This window comes from Lineus longissimus, chromosome 18, assembly GCF_910592395.1.
Source record: "Lineus longissimus chromosome 18, tnLinLong1.2, whole genome shotgun sequence".
NCBI lineage: Eukaryota > Metazoa > Nemertea > Pilidiophora > Heteronemertea > Lineidae > Lineus > Lineus longissimus.
The window spans coordinates 6,744,620-6,768,138 of NC_088325.1; the positions used below are offsets into that span (position 1 = coordinate 6,744,620).

General features: G+C 42.6%; 1 protein-coding gene across 1 annotated transcript in view; it reads left to right on the forward strand.

Annotated features, from left to right (window-relative positions):
• The window catches only part of LOC135502552 (hemicentin-1-like), a 51,553-nt gene that overhangs the window by 19,697 nt on the left and 8,337 nt on the right, over positions 1–23,519 (forward strand). Inside the window, exons 7-8 of the mRNA XM_064795503.1 lie at positions 6,296–6,619; positions 8,147–8,416. Of these exons, the coding sequence (XP_064651573.1) occupies positions 6,296–6,619; positions 8,147–8,416 (594 nt within the window). The remainder of the gene's footprint in view (positions 1–6,295; positions 6,620–8,146; positions 8,417–23,519) is intronic.

Genomic DNA, 23,519 nt, shown 5'->3' on the forward strand with positions numbered 1-23,519 from the left:
CTTTTTTAATCATCAATAGAAATCCATGGTGCAGATAGTGCATGTTACTTCATAGGTAACACTCTCAGGGTAGGATGGCGGACTATTTTTCTATCAAGACGCACGATCTTCAAAATATCAGTGAGATATTAAACGCGCAAAAAAGGGTCCGACATGTCCGAAGGAGGTGTGATGTCATAAAAATAAATGTGCGTGTTGAGGTGTTTAAAGTCTGCGCAATGCAGTTCGCGTTTACAATAATAGGGTGTTTTTGCAACCTCACGCGAAACGCCTACGTGAACGCCTATGTTCACGCACGTAGGCGTTCACGTAGGTTCTGTTTATTTGTTTTCGCACTAGCGCTCGTGTACGTGTACGTGTACGTTCACGTGAAAGTTGAACGGTATGCTCTTTTGTGGGGAATAGGCATTCATGTTAAACATCTTACGCAATTAAGGCGTGCACTCTTTGATAACGATGCTCGGACCCAAGGAGAAATTGCACATTCATGTATTATACATGACATACTGGTAGCAAGAAAATGGCTGTGTATAACATGCCGATAGAAAACGTGCTGCAACTTGCCGTTGTGCTTGAGGACGACGGGCTACTTTTGGCAGCAGCTGAGAACAAGAAGTCGAGATCAACCTACAACTCGGAAACCCTGCTGTTTGACCTGGAAAACCAAACAGACGGAGAAAACAAGGCAATGTTTCGGTTTTCCAAGGAAGAGATCTTTAGACTTGCCGAAGCTCTTAGAGTTCGAGACAAGATAGTACTCCGCAATCGTGGAGTAACGAATGTAAGTCGGTACTTTCATGCCTATTTTCCGACACTGTTCTTAGACAAACATACACTCAGTTGGCTGTTAAACATGACACACATTCAGGAATGAGAGCGGCAAAGCCATCAGTGGAGCAATGCCGTTTTTTGTAGTCTGTTTTCACTTAAAGAGTATCATTACTGAATGACCACTAACAAAGCTATCATAGGGACAGGGACATCGAAAAGGTCGGAATGGCTTCTAACCAATTATTTGCTTTTTAGGGTGTTGAAGCTACATGTGTTATTCTGAGGCGGCTGGCTTATCCAAACCGTCTGTGTGACCTGAAGGGGGTGTTCGGAAGGCCTGCAAGTACACTATCGCTGATTTTTACTTACATGGTATGTTTTGATGTTGCAAACTTGTTAGTCTAACAGATGCTTCCTATATACATAATATAAGACACCTCGTGGCCGATATAAAAGAGACTGACACGAGAGCACGTACAACACCAGGTCAACCTTTTTCATTCTTAGTGTATGTATTTAGCATGACCGACGGATTTTACACTGTATGGGCCATACAACCCCAAGCCGCGTTAAAAATATCTAAAACTTGTCCGGTGTTTTATTTTCAGGTTGACCACTTGTGCACAACATTCGGTCATCTCCTGTCGAACCTCAACCAGCCTTGGCTTGATGCACAGCACATCCAGACATATGCGGAGGCGGTGGAGGCGAAGGGTGCTCCACTTAGTCATTGCTGGGGATTCCTGGATGGAACCGTCCGTCCCATCTGTCGGCCGGTACAGTTTCAGAGAGTGTGCTACAACGGCCATAAGAGAGTTCATGCACTCAAATTTCAATCGATCATGCTGCCCAATGGACTGATTGGCAATTTGTTTGGGCCAGTTGAAGGAAGAAGACATGATTGTGCCTTGCTCCGACTGAGCGGGCTTTTGCCGCAGTTGCAGGCCTTGGATTTTACCGATCAGGACGGAAATCCATACTACTTGTATGGCGACACAGCCTACCCTATTCGGCGCTGCCTGATAAAGCCGTTCAAGGGAGCGAATTTGACGGAGGAACAAGTTGAATTCAACAGAGGCATGTCGAGCGTTAGGGAATGTGTAGAGTGGGGGTTCGGGAACATAGTGCAAGAATTTGCTTTTTTAGATTTTAAAAAAACCTAAAGGTCTTTTTGCAGCCGGTCGCAAACATGTATTTGGTTGGAGCGCTCCTGACAAACTGCGACACCTGTTTTTATGGCAACACCACATCCATGTTCTTCCAGTGTAATCCACCGTCACTCGAGGAGTATTTGCGACCGGTGTGATAGAATCAAATGCCCTCCCTTTCCTGATGCCCGCCTGTATTGTTCGTCTTCGGATTAAGGGTCTTGGCCTCTCTGGAGGCCTATTGAGTGGTGCCGTGTTCTATTGTTGAGGGCATTTAATATCAGGGGGCATCTGATTCTATTACACCGGCTCCACTTCTACATGTACATTGTAATGTGAATTGTCAAGAATACTTTAACACCAGAATGCTGCTGGAAGCCATTGGATTTGTAAATATATATTATATGTAAAATACATGTAAGCCCTTAAAAAAGAATAAAAAATCAATGAACGTTGTTAGTTGCAAGCATGTAATTTCATTTCATTCTACATGTACATGAAATTGTATAGATCTCTTGAGTCACTTTTTCGCCAGGCAGTCACGCATCATCTGCATATATACTTGTTTTTCTTCTTTCTCCATTTCCAATCTTTGCTCCCGTTCCTTTCGTTCCATTTCGAACTTGGCTGCCTGCAATTTCAGCTCCTCCTTCTTTAGTTCCAATTCCTCCTTCATTAACTTAGTTTCCTCATTTTTAATCTCTGCATCCTGGCCTAGTTTTTCGGCGAGGTAGTCTGTCAAAGACGTTGTTGATCTCCTTTTCGCACCTGAAATAAGGATTAAACCTGATAAGGATTAAACCTGGTATTTATAACTAATATTTGGCCAGTTATTTGAGGGGTAGGACATCCGTATTTGAGGTGAGACCAAAAGTTGGGTAAACGTTTTGGAAGTCTGCTATTACCCCCGTTCAACATTCAGTTTTCTTACACTGACAAGATCGTGAAGGCTCGCCACCTCGTCCCCTGGGCTTAAGGGGCGAGATGGGCAGGTAGTTCGCCATATTGTAAACGACCATCAACCCCGTCGAGCGGGAAATACCCTTGGAACGAGGTTGGAAGATTCGCTCTGCTAAAACATGACTAACATCGTCCACGGCAGTACTTAGGGTTCACTAACTTCTTGACACCACAAGATTTGTGGAACTGTTTTGCGGCCTTGTTTTGTATTCTGCTTTCTCTCAATACATACATAAAATACAAGCGTAGACATACCTTTGGTTTTGCCCTCTGTTGCAGCTTGCCGAATCGCTTTTCCGGCTTCCTCCAACTGTTTTTCTTTTTCATCCTTTGATGGAGCATCCGTTACGGCTTGTAACGCTTTAGCCGCTTCCCGCTCATCAGCCATGGTTACCATTTCACCCAGGAGTTGTTTTCTTTCATCGTACTCTTCAGCTGTACCAGAGCTAAAAGGCGAATGAAGCTTGAACATATCAATAAAGTCGACCCGATTGGTCAGGAGCCTCCGCTTTTTGGGACTAATGACTTGGCCCAACAAAACACTTCCATGCGCATAGAATATTGACAGAAAGCAGAAACTTGTTTTAGTTTGAAGTTGGCGAGTACTTCAAATTGACAGTTTTTTGGTTAGGAGATAATTTACAATGGATGTTGGCCCAAAATACCATGGACATCATACTGTAGGAGAGAATAGCATGCGCGGACATATTTTGGGACACGCCATAATTTGTAGGCCTAACCATAAAGTCATCGCATTATGCGGAGAATGTGAAATGTGATCTGGTTTTGTAATACCGCAGGCAAGTAACCTCCTCTCGATAGGCCCGAAGTTTAGACCATCCGTTATGAATGATGACCACTGTGAATACTGATTATCTTTCCTCAACGCAATTGGTTAGAAGTTCCATTGGGGCGGAAACTGATCTTAGAAGGTTGGGCTATGGCAACGTAAACTCCAAGTCTAATCTTTTGGACAAGGCATGGACAGAAAAATAACCTTGCGTTCAAACATTTTAAAAAAGTGGAAATACTTACGATTTTATGGAGTCTAGCTCCTCTTTTTTAAACATCTTTACCAGGCGCTCACATCGCTCTTTTACACATCTTGCTGTGAGCATACCGAAATGGTACCCCACTTCTTTGGTCTTCTTTTTCTCTTTCACCCAAGTGTTAAGAGCTGCTGCTATTGTTTCCCATCTATTTGCATCACCATCTACCGCCACAGCTTCCCGCAACATTGCGATATCCAGCGCAGGAAAAAAACGGACGAATTTTTTACTCATAATTGCTCCTGAAATGAAAACAAAGCAAAATAAAGGTTGCAGGCATCTCATGTGTGGATGAAGTATCTAAACTAATAGCATGTAGTCTGTCTACCTAATATCCAGATTGCTTGAGTCGCGGTGCAAATAAATCAGGGCACCCATACACCCCTGTTAGGTTGAAGAGCTTGAAATATAAACACCGAAAGGATAGGCAAGAAACGAAGATTTTCCCGGGGCCACCACGGTGCCGGTGTACACGAAAGAAAGGGGGGAAATTCGGACAACACAGAGACAACGTGGCAGACACATCTTTGAAATACCCATGGGCCATAGGCCATGGGCGTACAAGTGCAGAACTCACCTCTATCCAGCGAAATGGACGGTCGAATAGGACGCGCATCCTTTATAGGCCTGTGGTTTACGTCATACAGTGCGCATAAACTACTGACGTAACAGTTTCGGGATTCGATTCACGATGAAAGGCCATTTATAAGCAAAAACGGGCGTCTGAATAATAGAGCTTTAACGAAGGCCCGCACGTTATCCGTGAAATGACTTTCACTCGCGTATGTGTATACGTCACAGGTACACAATTTTCAGTGAGTAGACGTTCACGTAGGCGTTTCGCGTATCGGTGCGAAAACACCCTATTATCTGGTTGACATGCCGGAGCTGCTCAATTACATTTGACTTTGTACAAGTTGTTGTTAACTGCCATGTTGGGAATTTCACATTTATCAGTGAGAACTGTTAGAACTGATGTGACCGGCTTCGAGTTCGAATTCGAAGACTTTTATGCATTATTACTTTTAGTTTAATCTAAAATAATTCATTGCTTATACATCAAACACACACATATTGCCTGAAAGAATATATATTGACACCATCTTCTTCTTCTTATGATTTTTCAATGGATGATAACGGCTTTTGTCTAATAAGCAAGAACCTAGTTCATACCGTTTTGAAAATAAATAAAGTCCGAAGATTTTGATAATTTTGACAGGTTAAAAGCGTTGGTTATCTGGGCGAACATTTGGCGCATGTTTTGTCAACGCTGAAGGGTGTTGTGACAACCAATGTTACGAGGGTAACAACCGGACATTTACTCGGGACATGCCGTTTTCGAAACCACCTGTGAGAAAAACGATAGAAAACGATACTTTTCGAGTCCTTTTGTATTCCACCGCACCTAATTTCGGTAACATTCGATTCTTTTCGATACTTTTAGACCCCCACCTGCGGTTTCAATAGATGTGATAAGATTGCGGGTTTGCGACACCTATAACGTATTGCAGAACTGAAATAATTGCTCGATCTGAATACCTCTCGAACTCTGTCGAAAAAAATCGAAAATACTTCTCAGGCAAAAGCATTAACATTTTCGGTCATTTACGATCGTTTTCGGAAATATTCGACAGGGATTAGACCAGCAATCACAATAGAATTAACTGTTTCGATTTTCTTCGAAACTTTCCGAGTTCTTGCCCAGCATGGCTCGCCAAGGCCGGGTCGAATTCCGTGAGATTTCCGAGAGACGGTTTAATGACCGTGAAGCATTTCGAGTGATTTTCGAGTGATTTCGAGACCGATGCAGATTCCGAGAGTTTTCCGACAGAAAAACGAGAGTTGCTGTTCATAGTGTTAATGGAAAACACGTTGAAACTTTTTTTGGCCGCACGGGTCATTGCATCACAACAAAAGACAGCCTTGGTAGGTGTGGTGTTCAAGAGGAATCTCGTAGTGTGGAGCCACGTGTATCGAATAGTGAAAGAGAAAGAGTTCGAGGCCAATCTGCTCGATCTGTTGTAAAACTTTATTTAAACTGAACTAAAACATGAAACATAAAACCATCATAATTATGATGTGTAAGTAAGTCGAAAATCAATAGTAGGCTGGAGAAAACCTAGTTATAATAATGAGAAGAATAAGTATTATTTTTTAGGGTGGAAGGCAATTTCAATAAAACCAAAAAGCTGGAGCGCTGCGAAGTCATTAAAGAAAAAACAATGAAACAAAAAAACTGATGAAACGAAGCAGATGTTTATCTGCTCCGTTCCATCAGTTTTTCGTTCAAATGAATAATCCTTATCGCTTAATTGTTCCACCTTGTGAACGCTACATTGACAAAATATCGTGTTGCTTTAATTTCAGGTACTCGTCAGTTTAAGGTCACCAATACCATCAGCGATTTACATCCACGTCTCGGAGAAACGATAATGCTGAATTGTAACATTGTGCATGGAAACGCTAACGGTGTTGCATGGTACAAGGACAAACAGTTCGTCGAAAAAGTGATTTATTTGTCGCACAATTGTTTTGTGATTGCAGAAGAGTATAAATCAAGACTGACAAACGTCAAGTGTAATTCGAATGATTATAATTTTCAATTAAGTAATGTCGACATTTCGGACAGCGGGGATTGGAGGTGTGTGGCTGATAGAGAGGAGGCCACTACTTTGAGATTGGATGTTTTAGGTAAGTTCGAAAAATACATTAATCAATGAAGAATACATAATATTCTCCCAGGGACAGTGAAACGACGGTACGATAACGGGACGTACGCAACGAAAGGCCACAACCAGGTTGAGATTTGTATGTTTGTTAATATTGTTTAGTAAAGGCCACAAACCAGGTTTGATGTTTTCGGTATGTCAAAAAGTCAATACAGCACTCAAAATCGCTCTTAAAAGAGAGGACAGTGTCATTAACTCGGATTTTAGAGTGTTCCGTATTATTATGCCGAGTAATTTGTAACGTCAAACCAGGAGGACCACAGTTAAGTGCTGTGCAGACATGTGCGCCTTTGTTGGTATTGTAACTCGCTTTTCTCAACTCCATCAGGGTGTTATCCTTCTAGAGATGACATTGTATATATTAAAACTCGCGTAAAGTGCATCCTCGCATTCAATGGTTATGTCTTCCAATACCCAAGTTCCAGGTCTCTTAGTGATGTGAATTATGGATTTCAATTATAACCATAAAAACTGTTAGGCCGGTCTAATCGGTGCCATGTGTATTTCTAAATATGAAAATATGGTTTTTTGGTTTGAGAACCTGCACATGTATACAATCAAGTGCTCCAATGGCACAAGGAAATTGATATTTCGCTTGCCACGAATCTTAGCAGTCTGAATATCTGCTGCTTCAGTTGGAAACTGAATCCAAATATCGGCTTCTCTACAATCTGGTTAACAATGGCAGCAAAGGTCTTTGATACTGTGCACTGATGTATCTCAATGTCTTTGCCAACGCCGAGCTGAAAACCTGGATCCCCAACATGCCTCAAAAAAACCTCAATTTGCTGCTTGGAGGAAAGAGTGCCACCCCTAGTCTCAATTCGTTCTCCAAGAAAATGTTCCGCCATCTAAATAACGTTTTCTTCATTAAATCGAAATTCCAATCGATACGTTGCACCTGATGTTGGTCTTCGTGCGTTATACTCCTTTCTCTTCCTCGGTACACCTATAAATGCAGCCATTTCCTAAAAATACGTCTTTCCTGTTTGACTTCCAAGGTTGGTCTGGAGCTACCTTGGAATTTTAAAGTATTTACTAGAGGATTGGTAGTAATTACTTCGTTTTATGCATACTGATTGAAGTATCTACTAATTTTGGAGTAAACGCTAGAGGAGTAAATATTTCTTGCTTCTACTAGTGGAAAAAACTTCTAAATAAAAGTTTTACTTCATCTTTATGCATACAGATGGCAGTAAATACTAGAAATTTCAAGTAAAAAGTATTTACTAGTTTTTATGCACACCACCCAATGTTCGATTTTGCGAAAATAAACTCATCCAACAAAATAAGATCAGACTGAGCTCTTCTTGTAGGCCAACTTTTTTCGAAATGACCGGATGCTGCTTTCTTATAGTAGCTGCGTTATAAGGGCCGACTTTTTTCTCTATTTATTGGTTTCTGCATGTAAGAACGATAAAGATATAGGCTAACACGTTTCTTACTATGCCGCCCAGTTGCTGACTTCTCTCTCCTTTCTTGATTTCAGTTCCACCCCTGACCCCGGCCGTCAAAAATCCATCACCGATCAAAGTTGGAGACACTGCAAAATTTACCTGCAATGCCGAAAATGAAAACGTCACGAAACCTGTCACGTACACGTGGACTAAAAATGGCACCACTGTGTCACCAGGGACTAAAGAACCAGGTGCTCTGCTTTTTTCACCTGTCAAGAAGGCTGATGAGGGAAAATATGTCTGTGTTGCGAAAAATGATGCTGGCTCTAAGGCAAGCACTGAAGAGGATTTCGTTGTATACTGTGAGTATGAGTCTTTATGCGTTTCTGTTTTTGTTTAAGCAAACCCATAGTTAAGAGATTTGTTTAGCGCTTAATCCAGTTGCTCAAAGCGCTTTATATTTTAACGCCAAGCTATCTGCCTGTACATGTACATTTATGATTTAAGCACTTAGTATGGCAGGTCCGACCTCCGCGCTCAGGACTGGCATTCATATTTCGCCACCAATGCTAGCTAGGTATCCATTTACTCCCAAGTGGAGAGAAGAAATCTCACTGGGTCTTGTGCCTTCTCAGGTGCACAAAGACGAAGAAACAGTTCCTTTCTAGGGTCGAACCCACGACTTTATGAATATGAGCCTGGCGCTCAACCACCAGGCCACTGAACTCTCAACTTGACGGCTTATGTACCTTTAACGAGTTTCCTATGTGTTCATGCGCCTTGCAACCCCAAACCGTAGTTCCATGCCCATGCCTTCAAATCTGTGTCAAATGTTTGTCTTCACATGCTTGAGGCAGTTTTAAGCATATTTGTGCAATTCTCGAGGAGCTTTGGTGGAAATGACGTTCCAATGATTTTACAAATGTCAGTACCAGAGCGTGTGTGGTTTTATTGAAATCAGGGTGATGAGCAGGGACTATCTGAAGACTGACCTCGAGTTTAATGTGGTCAACTTTTTGTCAAACTCACACTTTTATAGGTAGGAATAAAATCAGCTGACTATCTTTTTTTTCTGGTTTAGGAGTGCTTCCAGACAGAAAAACTATTTTTGTGACAATTTACCTATAGTATGGGTATCTTTTTCTGCATGCTCAAGTGACCTTGACCTCGTCGTTTCGGCCCCCTGTCTCCAGTCAGATGTTCGAAGGTACTGCCCAATCCTCATCTGTCAAGTTAATGATGGGATGTCAACTGATATGTGTGTGACATTTGGATACAGGAGACAAATACCAGTCAATTGATATACATGTATATATAACACTTCTGGGTCATTTTAATTAATGTTGATCTATCAGGATCAAAGTCTATTGCCTGGCCGAAGTTCGCTGGGGAATGCACCTCAGATTTTGGCTGAAAACTGTTAAGTAGTACCTTACACAGAACCTATCGCCAAACAACCAATAGATATGCTACACTGGAAAACTGGAAGTAGTCGGCCAATACTCATGGATCTAATCCGACTTCTTCTGTTGTTGGCTGTGCCAATGCACTTTAGTGGAAGGCCGGTGTAATTGCTTTAAATGCCCTTAAAGAGTAAGTAGGACAGAGTGTCATTGGGACAAAGGATTCTTTTATGCAATTTCAATCTCTAATCCGTCTCAAAAACAATATGGAAGGACACTTTTTCCACGGTTAGGTTGGCATTTGAGACTGCTACACCGATGCGAGTGGTTTTGATCGGAGAAATTACACAGAGTCCGATTATATTCTATCATAAATCATTAATTATTTAGGAGTTTCATAGCCTAGTGGTAAACACTGCTGACTACCACGCAATAGGGCCCGGATTTGATCCCGGGGAGAACCCAGGATTGTGTTGGAGCTTCATAGCCTAGTGGTTAACATTGCTGGCTACCACGCAATAGGGCCCGCGTTTGATCCCGGGGAGAACCCAGGATTGTGTTGGAGCTTCATAGCCTAGTGGTTAACATTGCTGACTACCACGCAATAGGGCCCGCGTTTGATCCCGGGGAGAACCCAGGATTGTGTTGGAGCTTCATAGCCTAGGGGTTAACACTGCTGGCTACCACGCAATAGGGCCCGCGTTTGATCCCGGGGAGAACCCAGGATTGTATTTCTGGATAAACCGGCCTGGCTTTCAAGGAACAAAAATTCCTGGCTCTTCATAACACTTGTCCGTGGTCCCTTGTACCTGAGTGTCCTATATTGGGATCATATATACCATATAGCCGCCATACCCCCGGCAAAAATCCAATAGGGTTACGACACCGGTGGATGATATGATATGGTGATATAATGATAATAAATTATATTTTCCCGTGTTTAGGTTTTTCATTATTTTCTATGAGTTTCACTGGCTTGAGATACCACAGCTGGTCAACAAGAGAATTCTTTCTGCAACATATCAAATTATTATTGACTTTGCCTTTAGTTTTCTCAACACTTAATCCAACTAACATGTCAAGTTATGGCCTTGAATATAGAGTACATTGAATGTCTCCTCTTTCTAACGTAAACTTCTCATTTATAGCTCCATTGACACTATGGATGACATTACGGGATGACCTGCGTATTTTGTTGTGGGTTGAAACATGGGTGAGGTGGTATTTGGTCGTACAGCTTCACATTATGCAGAGTAATAATTCCTGAGGGGGATATTTAAGGTTGAAGAGAGATCAGTGGGTTTAAGGTGTTATAACGCATAACTTGCTGAAATGGAATCAGCTTTAAAAAGCCTTGCTTGAATTTTAGATGCTCCATCAGTTGCTTTGTTATTGAATAAAACAACTCGGTCTTATTCAACATCGGAAGGTGACATGGAAACGTTTACATGTGAAGCTATTGGCGGCATCCCTGTACCGCTGGTGAAACTAATACGCCAGGAGGGCACAACAAAAGAAATGATGATTCAGCAAAATAATCGTGTTGTAATATTTCGACGGCAAATGATTTGACAGGATAACTAGATCAAATTCTACTGCGAGGCGACTGGACTAGGAATCCCCGAGTATGATTTGTCTTCGATTGTCACATACACCGTGTGTTATAGACCAGGAGCCCGGGGGTTCAGCCTAGCTAAAACGTTAACCAATTTCTATGTGTGTCTACAGGCTGCTTAAGGGTAACTATCAAAGGATATGAACGTCTGCCGCGCTCGTTGTGGTGGGTGTGGTCAGGAGGGGATAAATAACTGGACCCCCAAAATAGGCTCGACTAGTTCGTTTATTAACCGCACGAAACTTGTTGCAAAATGTTCAGCATATTCTCATGTCTCATGTACCCCCACCAGACGTTCCTAATTATCCTACCCCTAAAGCTAAGCAAGACTAGCTCATTTACTAACCGCACAAAACATGTTGCAAAATGTCAAGTATATTCACATGTATCAAGAATGACCATCGCCAGATATTTTCAGTGGTGGGGTACTCCCACCAGACATCCCTAATTGCACCACCCTTACCGAGGTAAGCTAGACAGGCCCATTTACTATAAACCGCACGAAACTTGTTGCAAAATGTTTAGTATATTCACATTCAAGAATGACCATCGCCAGATATTTTCAGTGGTGGGGTACCCCTGAAAGCTAAGCCAGACTAGCTCATTTACTATAAATCGTACGAAACTTGTTGCAAAATATCCAGCATACTCACATGTATCAAGAATGACCATCGTCAGATATTTTGAGTGGTGGGGTACCCCCACCAGACCTCTTTATTTGCCCCATCCTTCTAAGCTATGAGCTGGACTAGCTTATTAACTAACCGCATGAAAATTGTTGCTACAATTTATCAAAAACATACTCATATGAATCAAGAACAACCACCGTCAGACATTTTCGGCGGTGTCACACATCCCTTCAAAGTTGACTAACCAATAAAGTGTATCTCAACATATCCCAATGCGTCATAAATTACCAAGCTCGAGCATCTGTAGGGGTAGGTGGTCTACTCCTGCCATGCAGAAGGACATAGTGACAGTCATGGCAAAGAGACTATTGTTGGGAACGAATGAGACCCCGACACTGCATCTCTTAGTGAACTTAGTTGTTCTGATGACGAACCCATGGACAGAAGACTCTGATTCTGATCCTGAATAAGACAAATACTATAGTCTTTTACCTGTCCAGACAAAATGAACTTAGTTATTCTAACATTAGCTGATTTTGCAACAAATTTAAAACGTGTTATACCAGTCACTGAGGGCTATACGATTTGGAGTTATAACTTTCCTGAAAAATACAGTAAATATAATAAACAGAAGCTCATATACCAAGTGATTGAATATGTAGATCTGTTACCACTAATATATCAAACAAGGTAATCATGTTTGTCATCAAGATCAAATCAAAGAATGTGCAAGACACCTCCGCACCCTTTGTATATGTATCAATATACCCAGCATCAATCAATTGATTAACCTCATGTAATCAATATAACAGGAACGGACCAAGTCTGAAATGACAATTTGATAGTGTGTAGTTCTGGAGTATATCTTCAATAAGACATGGCATGCCTACCTGTAAAAGGCTGATGTGAAATAGTACCCGCTGAAGGCATAGCATGGTATCCGGGTAGTGCTCTGGAAAGTCCTGGTTTGCGCTGTTCAAGAACTTCGGCAATATATTGGTACGTTGATGTATCTCCGACTGTTTCCCAACCCACAATCCATAATGATGGTCTTCCCAGATCGTAGTTCTTGATGTTGCTATCCTAGTGCACCAATTAGTATAACCAAAACATCTGTGTCTGATGCCCTGACAATTATCTCACCTGCCGAAATGTTAGAAACATGAAATTCAATCAGTGTGTCGACCACTTCGTGATCCTCTTGGAGATGTACTGGCTTGGTGACTTCTTCATCAAGGACATACCATCAGCAATATCCCACCCAAACAAAGTCTTCCCACCGAAGATATTCCAGTAATGATCTCGTCTCCATTCGCTCAGGAGGAGTTTCCCAAGTTCATTCTTGAACACTCCGTATTAAAGAAGTTTTTCACCATTTGCTCAGTCCCCCTGATACGTATGTGTCTTCAACTGCACCTCGCATCTTCATCTATATCTTCATTGGAGTTTCCAACACATTCATTCAAACAAATATGAACCTCTTAAGCCACCCCCCCCCTCTCCCCCGCCCCAGAACACCGACTTGAAATAATTTTCCTGGAAATTGATGAATAGAATGCACCAGATTTAGTTCATGACTTGACTGAATGCAGAAAAAGGCGTGGATATGAGTGGAGTTTCTCGGAATCTCGGAGTCAGTGATGGGTTCAGTCTGCATGGACTATCCGGACAAAAACATCAATCTTTTCAGCATTAGTCGTTGCCATCTGCAAGGCAGGTGACTTTGCTTTCCTCGTTTTCGTTTTCTGAAGCAAAGTTTTGCACTTTAGTACGTTTCACTCTTTCCAGGCTCCCGTTCAAGTTCAAAATTGCAAATTTTTGATAGAAAAGAGACTTACCCTGTTGATATTCAATCATTTAACTGCTATTTTCCAAGGAACGTTATTTTGCTCCAATCGTTTCGTATTATTGTTTTCAACAGAAACTCCAACAGTAACTGAAAGCGATAGTAGGCCGGTAGGGACGCAAAAAAATGTGATTTAGCTAGGAGTCGAACACATGCCTAAGGGTGTCAACAGCAAGTGTGACGGTGGTATTTCCCCTCTATTAACTAAACGTCTCTGGGTCGTGGGGGATGCGCAGATGTATGATGCAGATGTAGCGAGTTGAGTAGCCCCGCTTGCATTTTCTGTTCCAATTATCTCTAATAAACGTTGTGAAACGGAACACCCTGACGTTCGTGTTGCATTGCTAGCGGGAGGACAACACGAGTGTCACAGTGGCGCCCGACGAGTGGGCCTGAATCTGCGAAAAGAAGGATAAATTCGGACCGAAATCGTGCAAGTATCGGAAAAATCATGGTCAGTTTCGAGTTTTTGATCATGACAGGTCGGAAAATATCAGGTTTACGAACCCGCTGTGGGGTTAAAACGTGATGTCAGCTACTGCCGATGGCATGATGTGTTCCTTGGAAACACTTGGAAACTACGTGAGGTTACCCTGCTTGTAATGTTTTTCTGCGAGAAACGGTCTGAAATTAACACCAATACGATCGCTGTCTCGTTCTATTCCGACGCTTCGTTGATTTTATTAATACTGAACCACAAAGCGATGTACGTGCATGCAATGCATTGGATGCTGAGTATTAAAGCGAACCACGAGAAATGACGTCACGATAGTCTAATACCATTAGGCCCCACGGGTGGCGCTGAAGTGGTGGCCAACCGAGGGGCCTAAATCTTAACGATTTTAAACTCACTTGGCAAAGTGATCTATTAAATCTGTGCATGCTATTTTTTGTAGACCCGATTCCTCGGCGATGGCATAACGAATATTTGTGCAAGAGGTATCGTTGCGTTTGTGGTGATGTCTATATTGGCTTGTTGAATCAGAAATGAACTTTATTGTCCAGAAATATGTGTATTCGAACTCTTGGAAATCGAACCTAGAAGCAGGATGCAGCTGTGTCCAATGCTCGTGTACTTGCCTTATACAACTAGATAATAAAATAGCCATCTGTGGCGAGCATGAAATTTTGTGATGCGGATTCACTGAATGTGGTAAGTTATGCATTGGATGTACACGCGCAGAAAGGTGTCTATTGAGACTGAGAGTATCAACAGTAAGCATGTCTATAAATAGCATGTACATTTAATATGTATCGCGCTCGTTGCATTGTTCATAGGGTATTGTGTAGTGGATCATAGTCAGGCGGTGGTGGTCTCTGATGTCACTAATACTGTTTTCTGACCTTTCTTAGCATTAGCTGGCATTGCTGTCCTTTTCAGTAGGGATTGCATTTGGACAGTGCCCTGTGGTTACCATAGTGCTAGCAGACGACAACAACAAATGGAGTAGTAACGTATCTGTTTTGTCTGTCAGGCTTATATTCTAAGTAGCAAGCATTGATTTTAAAATCTATGCCTGTTAGCAGTAAGAGAGGATCCCAAAACTAGTACTGAATGCGCAACCCTCAAAATGATCCACCACTGCTTGATATTGAGCATGATTAATCAACCATGTTTTCTAAATATCCCAATACCACAAAAAGAATATTGGCCTCGATCATTCCTCGCCACAGAATGCAGGCGACCAAGGAGGATACCGCGGTGACGTCACGGCTTTTCCAAGATGGCGCTGCATATTGTAAACAAACTCGATCCACGGCCAAGGGAAAATCAAGTCATCATAAAAGTTAGATTTTTCGCATCAAATCAGAGTTATTAGTACTTTTCTGCTATGAAATAAGTCTTCAGACAATAAGCTATCATTTGAATAATGAAAAGTGCTGTTTTGATGGGGAAAAATAGGGTTTTTTAAACCAAATAGCCGGGCACCGATCTTCCAAAACTAGCGATGGTTTCAAAACAGTCTCCCAGATATGGGGCAATCTCTTCATTATCATAATGGGATTTGGAGTCATGTTTACAGATTTTACAAGTTCGAGACCTGTAATACCTAAAACTCGCATAGATCCCCATAGATCCCCTCTATTTGTCGAGTTAGCGCCCCTGTAAGATCATGCATTTTCGGACACTAGAACGAAATCTTCCTGCGGATATCGCGGTTTCGGTGATGATTTAAGGAGAAATGGACTGTTCTTAGAGTTGTATGGGACAGAAATGAGTTCATACTTCATGAATACATGAATATATTATGATATGGGCGGGCTTCTAAGTCAAAACAATAACAAACTCAACTGCATCTCTACTGTATATTGCGTAGTGCATTGCCTCATGTATTTCGTAGTGTATTTTAGCGGAGACATTATTTCCGCACTTTGGCCGCGCCAAACGTCTTTTTTATTCGTGGAAGTTAATCTGCTCTGTAAATTTTATTTTACACAGGAAGAATCCGTACTAGGTATTGCAATATTTCATGTCTATTGGTGTTTTTGTGTACAGGAGCGCACCAGACAGTGAGACGTGGAGATGCGTTCAGTGCTGGTGCTGTCAGTAGACTGAATCTGATTGGCCATAGCGATCACTAATATGGGTCGGGATCACGTGATGTGACGTCACCGCGGTATCCTCCTTGGCAGGCGACTAAATACCGGTGTTGTCATGGTCACCATCTGGAGCGGCAACATTGAACTATCAACCCAAGTGAGTCAATGGGTGATTTCAAAGTTGGTTTTGGTTTTAGTGTTGGGTGTTAGTGTCAGTTTTACTCTTAATTTCTACCCCTAAAAACCTATGTCTGGATAAGACCAATTCGAGGTTTTAGTTTAACACCAACACCTGGTTTTGTCTTAACTCCTAAAACCTGGGCTGAAACTAAGAAGAGGTTTTATTCTGCAGAGATAAAACCTTGGAAAAACCAAACATGCATGTTGTTGTCGTTGTTACTGTTGTTTCCCTATTGTAACCGCTTCCGATCTATATAAATTTGTTCGTCTTCTTTCACGTCCATCATCATTCCCATCAGCGTTCAAAATACCAGTAACTACTTCTTGAAATGGTACAAACAACATGATTTTTTTTTTAACACCAACACCAACTTTGAAATCCACTCGGTGTTAATGCCTAAGGTGTTAGTTTTATTGGTAATACAAAATGCACTACAAATCTTCCAAATATAACACCGAGCTGGGATTAAGATCAGACCTTGGTGTTCCAATTGGTTTCAGTGTGAAACTAAAACCTAATTTGAAATAGGATAATGCTAAAACTGAGTGTCAAAACTAACACCAGAACTGACTTCATTTGTGGTGTTGTGGAGAGTTTTAGTTTTAGTCCCGGTGTTAGTTTTTGACACTAAAACCATCCCTTAGTTTTTAGCTCAAACCGGACATAATGCTAAAACCAACAAACACCAACTTTGAAATAGGATGCAACTAAAACCCAATTCATTTCAATACTGGTTTAATCAAGGGTTTTAGTGTTCCATTTAGTTTTAAAACTAAATCTAAAAACTGACTTTGAAATCACCCAATGTCGCCAAATGGCTTGTATTTTTGTATTTTGGAAAATACGAATCTTTGGCTAGGAATAAATTTTAGTGTTTTAACGACCCAAACAAATGTCTTACATTTAGTTGTTCATGTAAGGTGTCTGTTTCAGTCGTAAATTACACAAATTTGACTGTTAGTATGGACTGGCAGATTTAATTGAATAAAATATTCCATGTTTGAAAATCGACGACCAACTTCTGTACAGGTGACCAGTGTGTAACAGTTCATTCCAAAGCGAGGCGGGTACTGTAGGTGATTGCATTTAGCATCTGTCGTGTGGAACCACTATTAGCCAGTTCCGGGCCACTCTCTGCAATGTAATCAAGAGAGCGGCTGTTATAAAACGCGAATTCCGCGGAAATCCTCGTGGATTCCGCGGAAATCCTCGGAAAAATCACAAAGCCGCCAGTAAATACGCGCATGATATTTAATGATAATTATATTATACAAATAACAACATAAATCATAAATCGGAGGCAAGAACTACCAGTTATCTGCACATTTCATCGGTCAGATTTTAATCCTCTGGAGCGCCATCCATGCCATTCCGATCGACTCTTCCCTCTTTTTTTCTTGGTGTTGATAAACTTTGCATGTTATCTTCGACACCACCGTGGTTCCTTCCCTAACGGAACACATTACGAGGCTGCTTTCAAGTGTGATTGATGCCCGGATTGATGTACGTTACGGTGTATGTCTCCTTCAAATATAAGTCTCGATGACGAACTGAATTCTGGTCTACGAAAATGTTTTAGGACAATCTCCTTGCAGCTCGAACCTAACCAACCATATGCGACTGCACATCGGAGTCTATTTTAAGCAATCACAAAAACTTACTTCGCGGCCCGTCTAGAGTATTAGTTTATTTCAAACTACAAGGTGCTTGTGATTTACGGCGCATACAGCGCACCATATAACGGGAATTCCCAAAGACCTTGTCACCAGGAGTACTTCATGCCCACAACAATGCACACTACTAATATGAAAAACTCTCACCTGCGGTTCAGGTAGCCACCCAGTAGCCAAGTTAGATTTTTCCGCGGATTTCCGCGGAATCCGCGTTTTATAACAGCCGTCAAGAGAGTGGTTGAGTCACTCTAACGTCACGATCGAGCTTTGCGCGTACTGGTGTACAGTTTTGCAGCATTTTCCAGTTCATGAATAAAGAGGTTTAGAAACTACTTACGGTGAAGGAGGTAATAAGAAAATTGCGTGATTAGACAAGATGCCCGCTTTTATTAGACCACCAAGGCTTGAACCATTGTCTGATGATGCCACCCAGGATATCGTTACATGGTTTAAGCGGTTTGACCTGTTAAACCCTCAAGTACCAGATGATGCTGCTGCTGATGTTCTAAGAAGACATCAATCGCTACCATTATATTTGACTAGGCGTGCCTTTGTCATTTATGTTGATCTTACCCCAGCTCAGAAGGGTGATTATGAGGATATCAAAGAGGCACTGAACGAACGTTTGGACCCAGCTGAGCATGCATTGCTACACCGACACGAGTTTTCGGGTTTCCAGAGGGCACATGAAGATTTGTTAGTTGATTTCGAGCTGAGAGTTACCCGAGCGACTTCCAGGGCTTATGCAGAAGTTCCTAGACGACACGACAATTAATGACGAGAGAACAGTTTATGAGGAGTGTTGGAGATAAGGCAATGCGGTTACATCTTCTCACTCATAACCCCGCAAATATCAGAGAAGCGGTACAAATGGGACAGCAGTATTAACAGATTCATAGCATGGTGAATCCTAATGTGGATCGGAAGGTTAAGCCACCGCCAGTTGTTGGGATGCTGCAGGATCCCGGTGGGTTGGGCGCACCCTCTCACTCGGATTCCGCTAACCAAGCAGCTGGTGCAACCCAGACTGGAATAGATGCTAGACGCCTTTTGGATCTGAGTAAGTTGGTCGCTCCTACGAATTGATGGAAGAGTACGAACCGGATTCATACAAACCCAAACCGAATGAACATCAGGATGAAAGACTCCCAGCTCTCGACCTGAGTAAGAGTATGTTCACTATGAGAGGTGAAAAGCATAGACTGAAAAACCTGTTGAGATAATTTAATGATGTATTTAGTAAACATCCAAATGATCGAGGACTGACAAATTTAATTGAGCATGAGATAGATACCGGGGATGCTGCTCCCATACAGCAGCAAGTGCGAAGAATACCATTTCATTTGAGAGATGAATTGAACAAACAAGTTCATGATATCAGATATCCATTATGGCGATGGAGTTGTTGAAGACTGACTTGGTCAGAGGTCATCCCCTGTAGTGTTAGTTAAGAAGAAAACAGGAGGGTTTAGATTTTGCGTAGACTACCGTAAGTTTAATGCTGTGACTAAAAACGACGCGGATAATTTACCAATTACTGATGACTCTTTGGCAAGCACGGATGGTGCGGTGGTGTTTACGAACCTCGATTTGACCTCCGGCTATTGACAGGTACCCTTAAAAACGGCTGATAGAGACAAGACAGCGTTTAGCTGTATCGATTTACCAGATTATCCTTTGGGCTTTGCAATGCACCACCCCTTCTTCAGCGCCAGATAGAACTTGTGTGCTTGGATGAGTTGGAAAGAGATGCTCACTTACTTGGATGATCTGGCCATTTTCACTAAAGACTTTGATTCCCACTTGGTGGTACTACGGGAAGTGTTCACACGGCTGAAACGTGCTGGCTTGAAATTGCAACCAAAGAAATGCAACCTAGTGGGAGACCAAATCGTATTTCTTGGCCATCACATCAGTAAGTCAGGAATCAAGCCTGATCCTGGTAACATCGAAAAGGTGGAGTTGGGAGCGCCAACAATCGGCACGTCTGGACAGACGTTTTCTAGGCCTGGGCTCGCACTACCGTCGCTTCGTCCAAAACTTCTCGGAAATTGCGAAGCCATTAAGCCGGTTAACTGAATCATACGTACCCTTTGTGTGGGACAGTCAGTGTGATGATGCGTTTGAACTTTTGAAATCAAAACTGACTACAACGCCGATTCTAGGATTTCCCCGATGGGGTGAACCCTTCAAAATGTACATTGATGCAACTGATTTGCAGAAGGGGTTGTCGCGCAGGAGCAAAATGACGTGGAAAGAGTTATCGCCTACTGCAGTAGTTCTCTTGGAAAAACTGAGAGAAATTGGTGTACCTATGACAAAGAGCTATGAGCTAGTAAGACGCGGGATTGTCCCAGTTGGCTGAAGCTGAATGTAAGCAATTGCTGTATCTCACCAAAGCAGCTAGGAATAGGAAGAACGGAGAGATGAGGAAAATGGAAGAGAGTGCTCTGTGGGATGACGCTTTTGCCAGCTTGGGGATAACCCAGCATGGCAAAGTCCCTAAAAAGGACACTATGACTAATACTACCGGCTGATCACTTGGTCCCTCAAACAATCGATGCCCTTACGATAGAACCACTTTCATCTGCAGCAGTCGCAGTCGCAGTCGCAGTACCGAGCAACAAACCGACCCTACAGTTTCGCAAGTGTATTGCTGGTTGAAGGACAACGATTGGCCAATCTGGGAGGCTGTAAAGGACCAAGGTCGGGAGTTAAAGAAATATTGACATTTATTCGATAAGCTGGAGATCCGGGACGGATGTCTTGGCAGACGTTGGACACCCCCAAGCCGCCACAAGGAGATCTTTGCACAAGTCATTCCAGTGGGGCTGAGACCTCAGGTGTTGGAGGAGTCTCATGCAGGACTATACGTATATACGCTCCACATTTTGGACGAAACTAGACCAAACTTCGAATGTTGATACGACTCTATTGGCCGAGAATGGATACAGATGTGGCTGAGTACTGTAACACGTGTCCCACCTGTGTTGCTCGAAGGAAACCCAAGCCAGGAGTGAAAGCGCCATTGGTCAATATTGTCGCTACGCGGCCATTTGAAATCGTAGCAATGGACACAACTAAGTTACCCATAACTCCACGGTAGAATAGCTATTGTTTAGTTGTCGGAGATCATTTTACAGAGTATGTAAATCTCTACGCGATGCAAGACCAGACCGCACGTCCCATAGCAGACATTCTGTTCTAAAACCATGTGATTGAGCATGGACTACCACAGTCGATTCATTTAGATCAAGGCCGTCAGCTGGAAGAAAACATCATGTAGGATCTATGTACCATGCTTGAAATAGATAAGACCCATACTAAGCCACATTGGATGATAGAACGATTCAATGAGGCTTTCAAGATCACTATTGTCGTGACTGTGGCCGATGTATTGTATGGGAGCCCCAGCAAGGATGATTAATGGAGGTCAACAAGCCGTTATTCTAAAGAGACATTTGGGAATTTGCAAGCGGCATGTGCAAATGCGGGAGAAGCTTTGGGAGTTGCCTAGGCCAGAGAGAAAAGACAAGTGGGCCACACATCATCCTTACACGAAAGGGGATCAGGTCTGATTGTATAACCAAGTTTGCAAGGATAGACATCGAACATTGCTTCTTCCATTGGTAGGACCACATGTCGTGAAGAGATGATTCAACTAGCCAATGAGTTACCAGGTGTCACTTACCGCATTGTACATACTAGCATATACCCGAGGCGCGGGCTGTTCGAGGTATAAAAATCGGATTGTGTGGGTGCAGGTATGTTGTGGGTTTGGTGTAAATGGGGTGCTGGTTTGTGAGTAACACTTTTTTTCATGAGTGTAATACTTCTTGAAAGCGGAACTATGTAACCATGTACATGATGTACAGGCGTCCACAATGCTAAACCAATTCTCGGAAAACCAAGATGGTGCAGACTGGTGATGTACTCGATATCAGTCAGAGATTAGCGCCAGGATGGTTTAAGTTACCGGTGTGTGCGTAAATCTTGTCTCCCGTTGGGTACATTGTGTCCTAAGATGAGCTATTTGTGAATAAATGGCTGTCTCGAGGTGGAAAAGCAGCATTTTTCCTTCAGCATGTTCAGAGATGGGCGCCGCCATCTTACATGCTGGCGTCAGTGACGTCGATTTTGATTGGTGGATGATGCGCGCATGGAAGTGACCATTTGAACAGGACATCTGATTGGTCGATCGCGGAATTGGGAGGTGGCTCGGCAATTTTCGTGACGGTAATAATGCAGAGAGATTACTGATGGCCTTCTCGGCGAAGAGATTACTTGGAGCTCTCCAGTTGATGTCATCTCCACAAAGTTGTTATTTATTCCAAAACCACCAAGATATTCGTGGTATGACACCCTCAGTGACACTCTTACTTATGATCCACACCTACGAAGCCAAAAGTTGCAAGAATTCGACGCATTTCCGAGGCCCAATTTTGAAACAAAAATCGCCTCCTATTTAGCGGCCACAACGCGCATTATAGTATAGATGGAGACTCACAAGGAACAGGTGGTCCATCACAGTCGTTTGAAACCCTTTGTTGCTCCAAGGATTCCGAGGCCATTGGCGAAGGCGGCACATCAACCAACTGTGGGTGCTGGAACCGGGATAGTCCCGGCAACTACAGACCGACTACCGAGGCCGTCAACTAGCAAGATCGTTCCGTTTGCAATGACTGATATACCCCATGATGTATCTTGACCCAGGATTGTTGCATGACCTGGATCCAGAAGTGGAAGTGCAGCCTGAACCAGAAGGGCTGCCAGGACCAGCACTAGATGTGCCAATTCAGGATGTGTCTGTTCTTGGGCAGGAGTTACCAGAACCAGGACCCGTCGTAATTCCTGGAGATAACCCGGATACGCCGGTGAGGACACAATGTGGTCGTCCTGTACATCGCCCAGGACACCTTCAGGATTACGTGAAAAGACTTCAACTTGGAGACCATACTTAGAAACAGCACTGTAGTGCAAGAGTTTGGAATGATAGACAGTGATCATCATGTGTTTCTAAGTGTGAGGATTTCAAGGATTACTAGTAAATTCATTGTGGATATATAATTATTCTATAATGTGAGACTAAAAACTGGCAGCCGATGCCCATTTTTGTGACTATCAATAGGCCTGTGTGTGTTGTGGACATGCTAGGTGTGGTATGGATAATAGACATTTATGGTTGTGCTAGGACGATTTTGAATCACAACTCGACCAGTGTTATCAGACTGTTCAGATATTTACTATTGGACTTCTGCAGTTATTTGTGTTTAGTAGTGTCGTGCGCATCTTGGAGACTTTTAACCTTCACCTTGTCTGTAACCGTATAGGTACACTGCATGAAGCCTATGGCAGTAGTGATTCAGTTTATGGTTACATGCAGTAGAACCTTTTGTTTGTGGTTGAGTGAAGATGTGGGACACATCTTTTCTTAGGGGGGACGGATGTGACGGTGGTATTTTCCACCTATTTACTAAACCTCTCTAGTGAAGCTGCGCCGTGGGGATGCGCAGATGTGTGATGCAGACGTAGCAAGTTGAGTAGTCCCGCTTGTATATTCTGTTCCAATTATTTCTA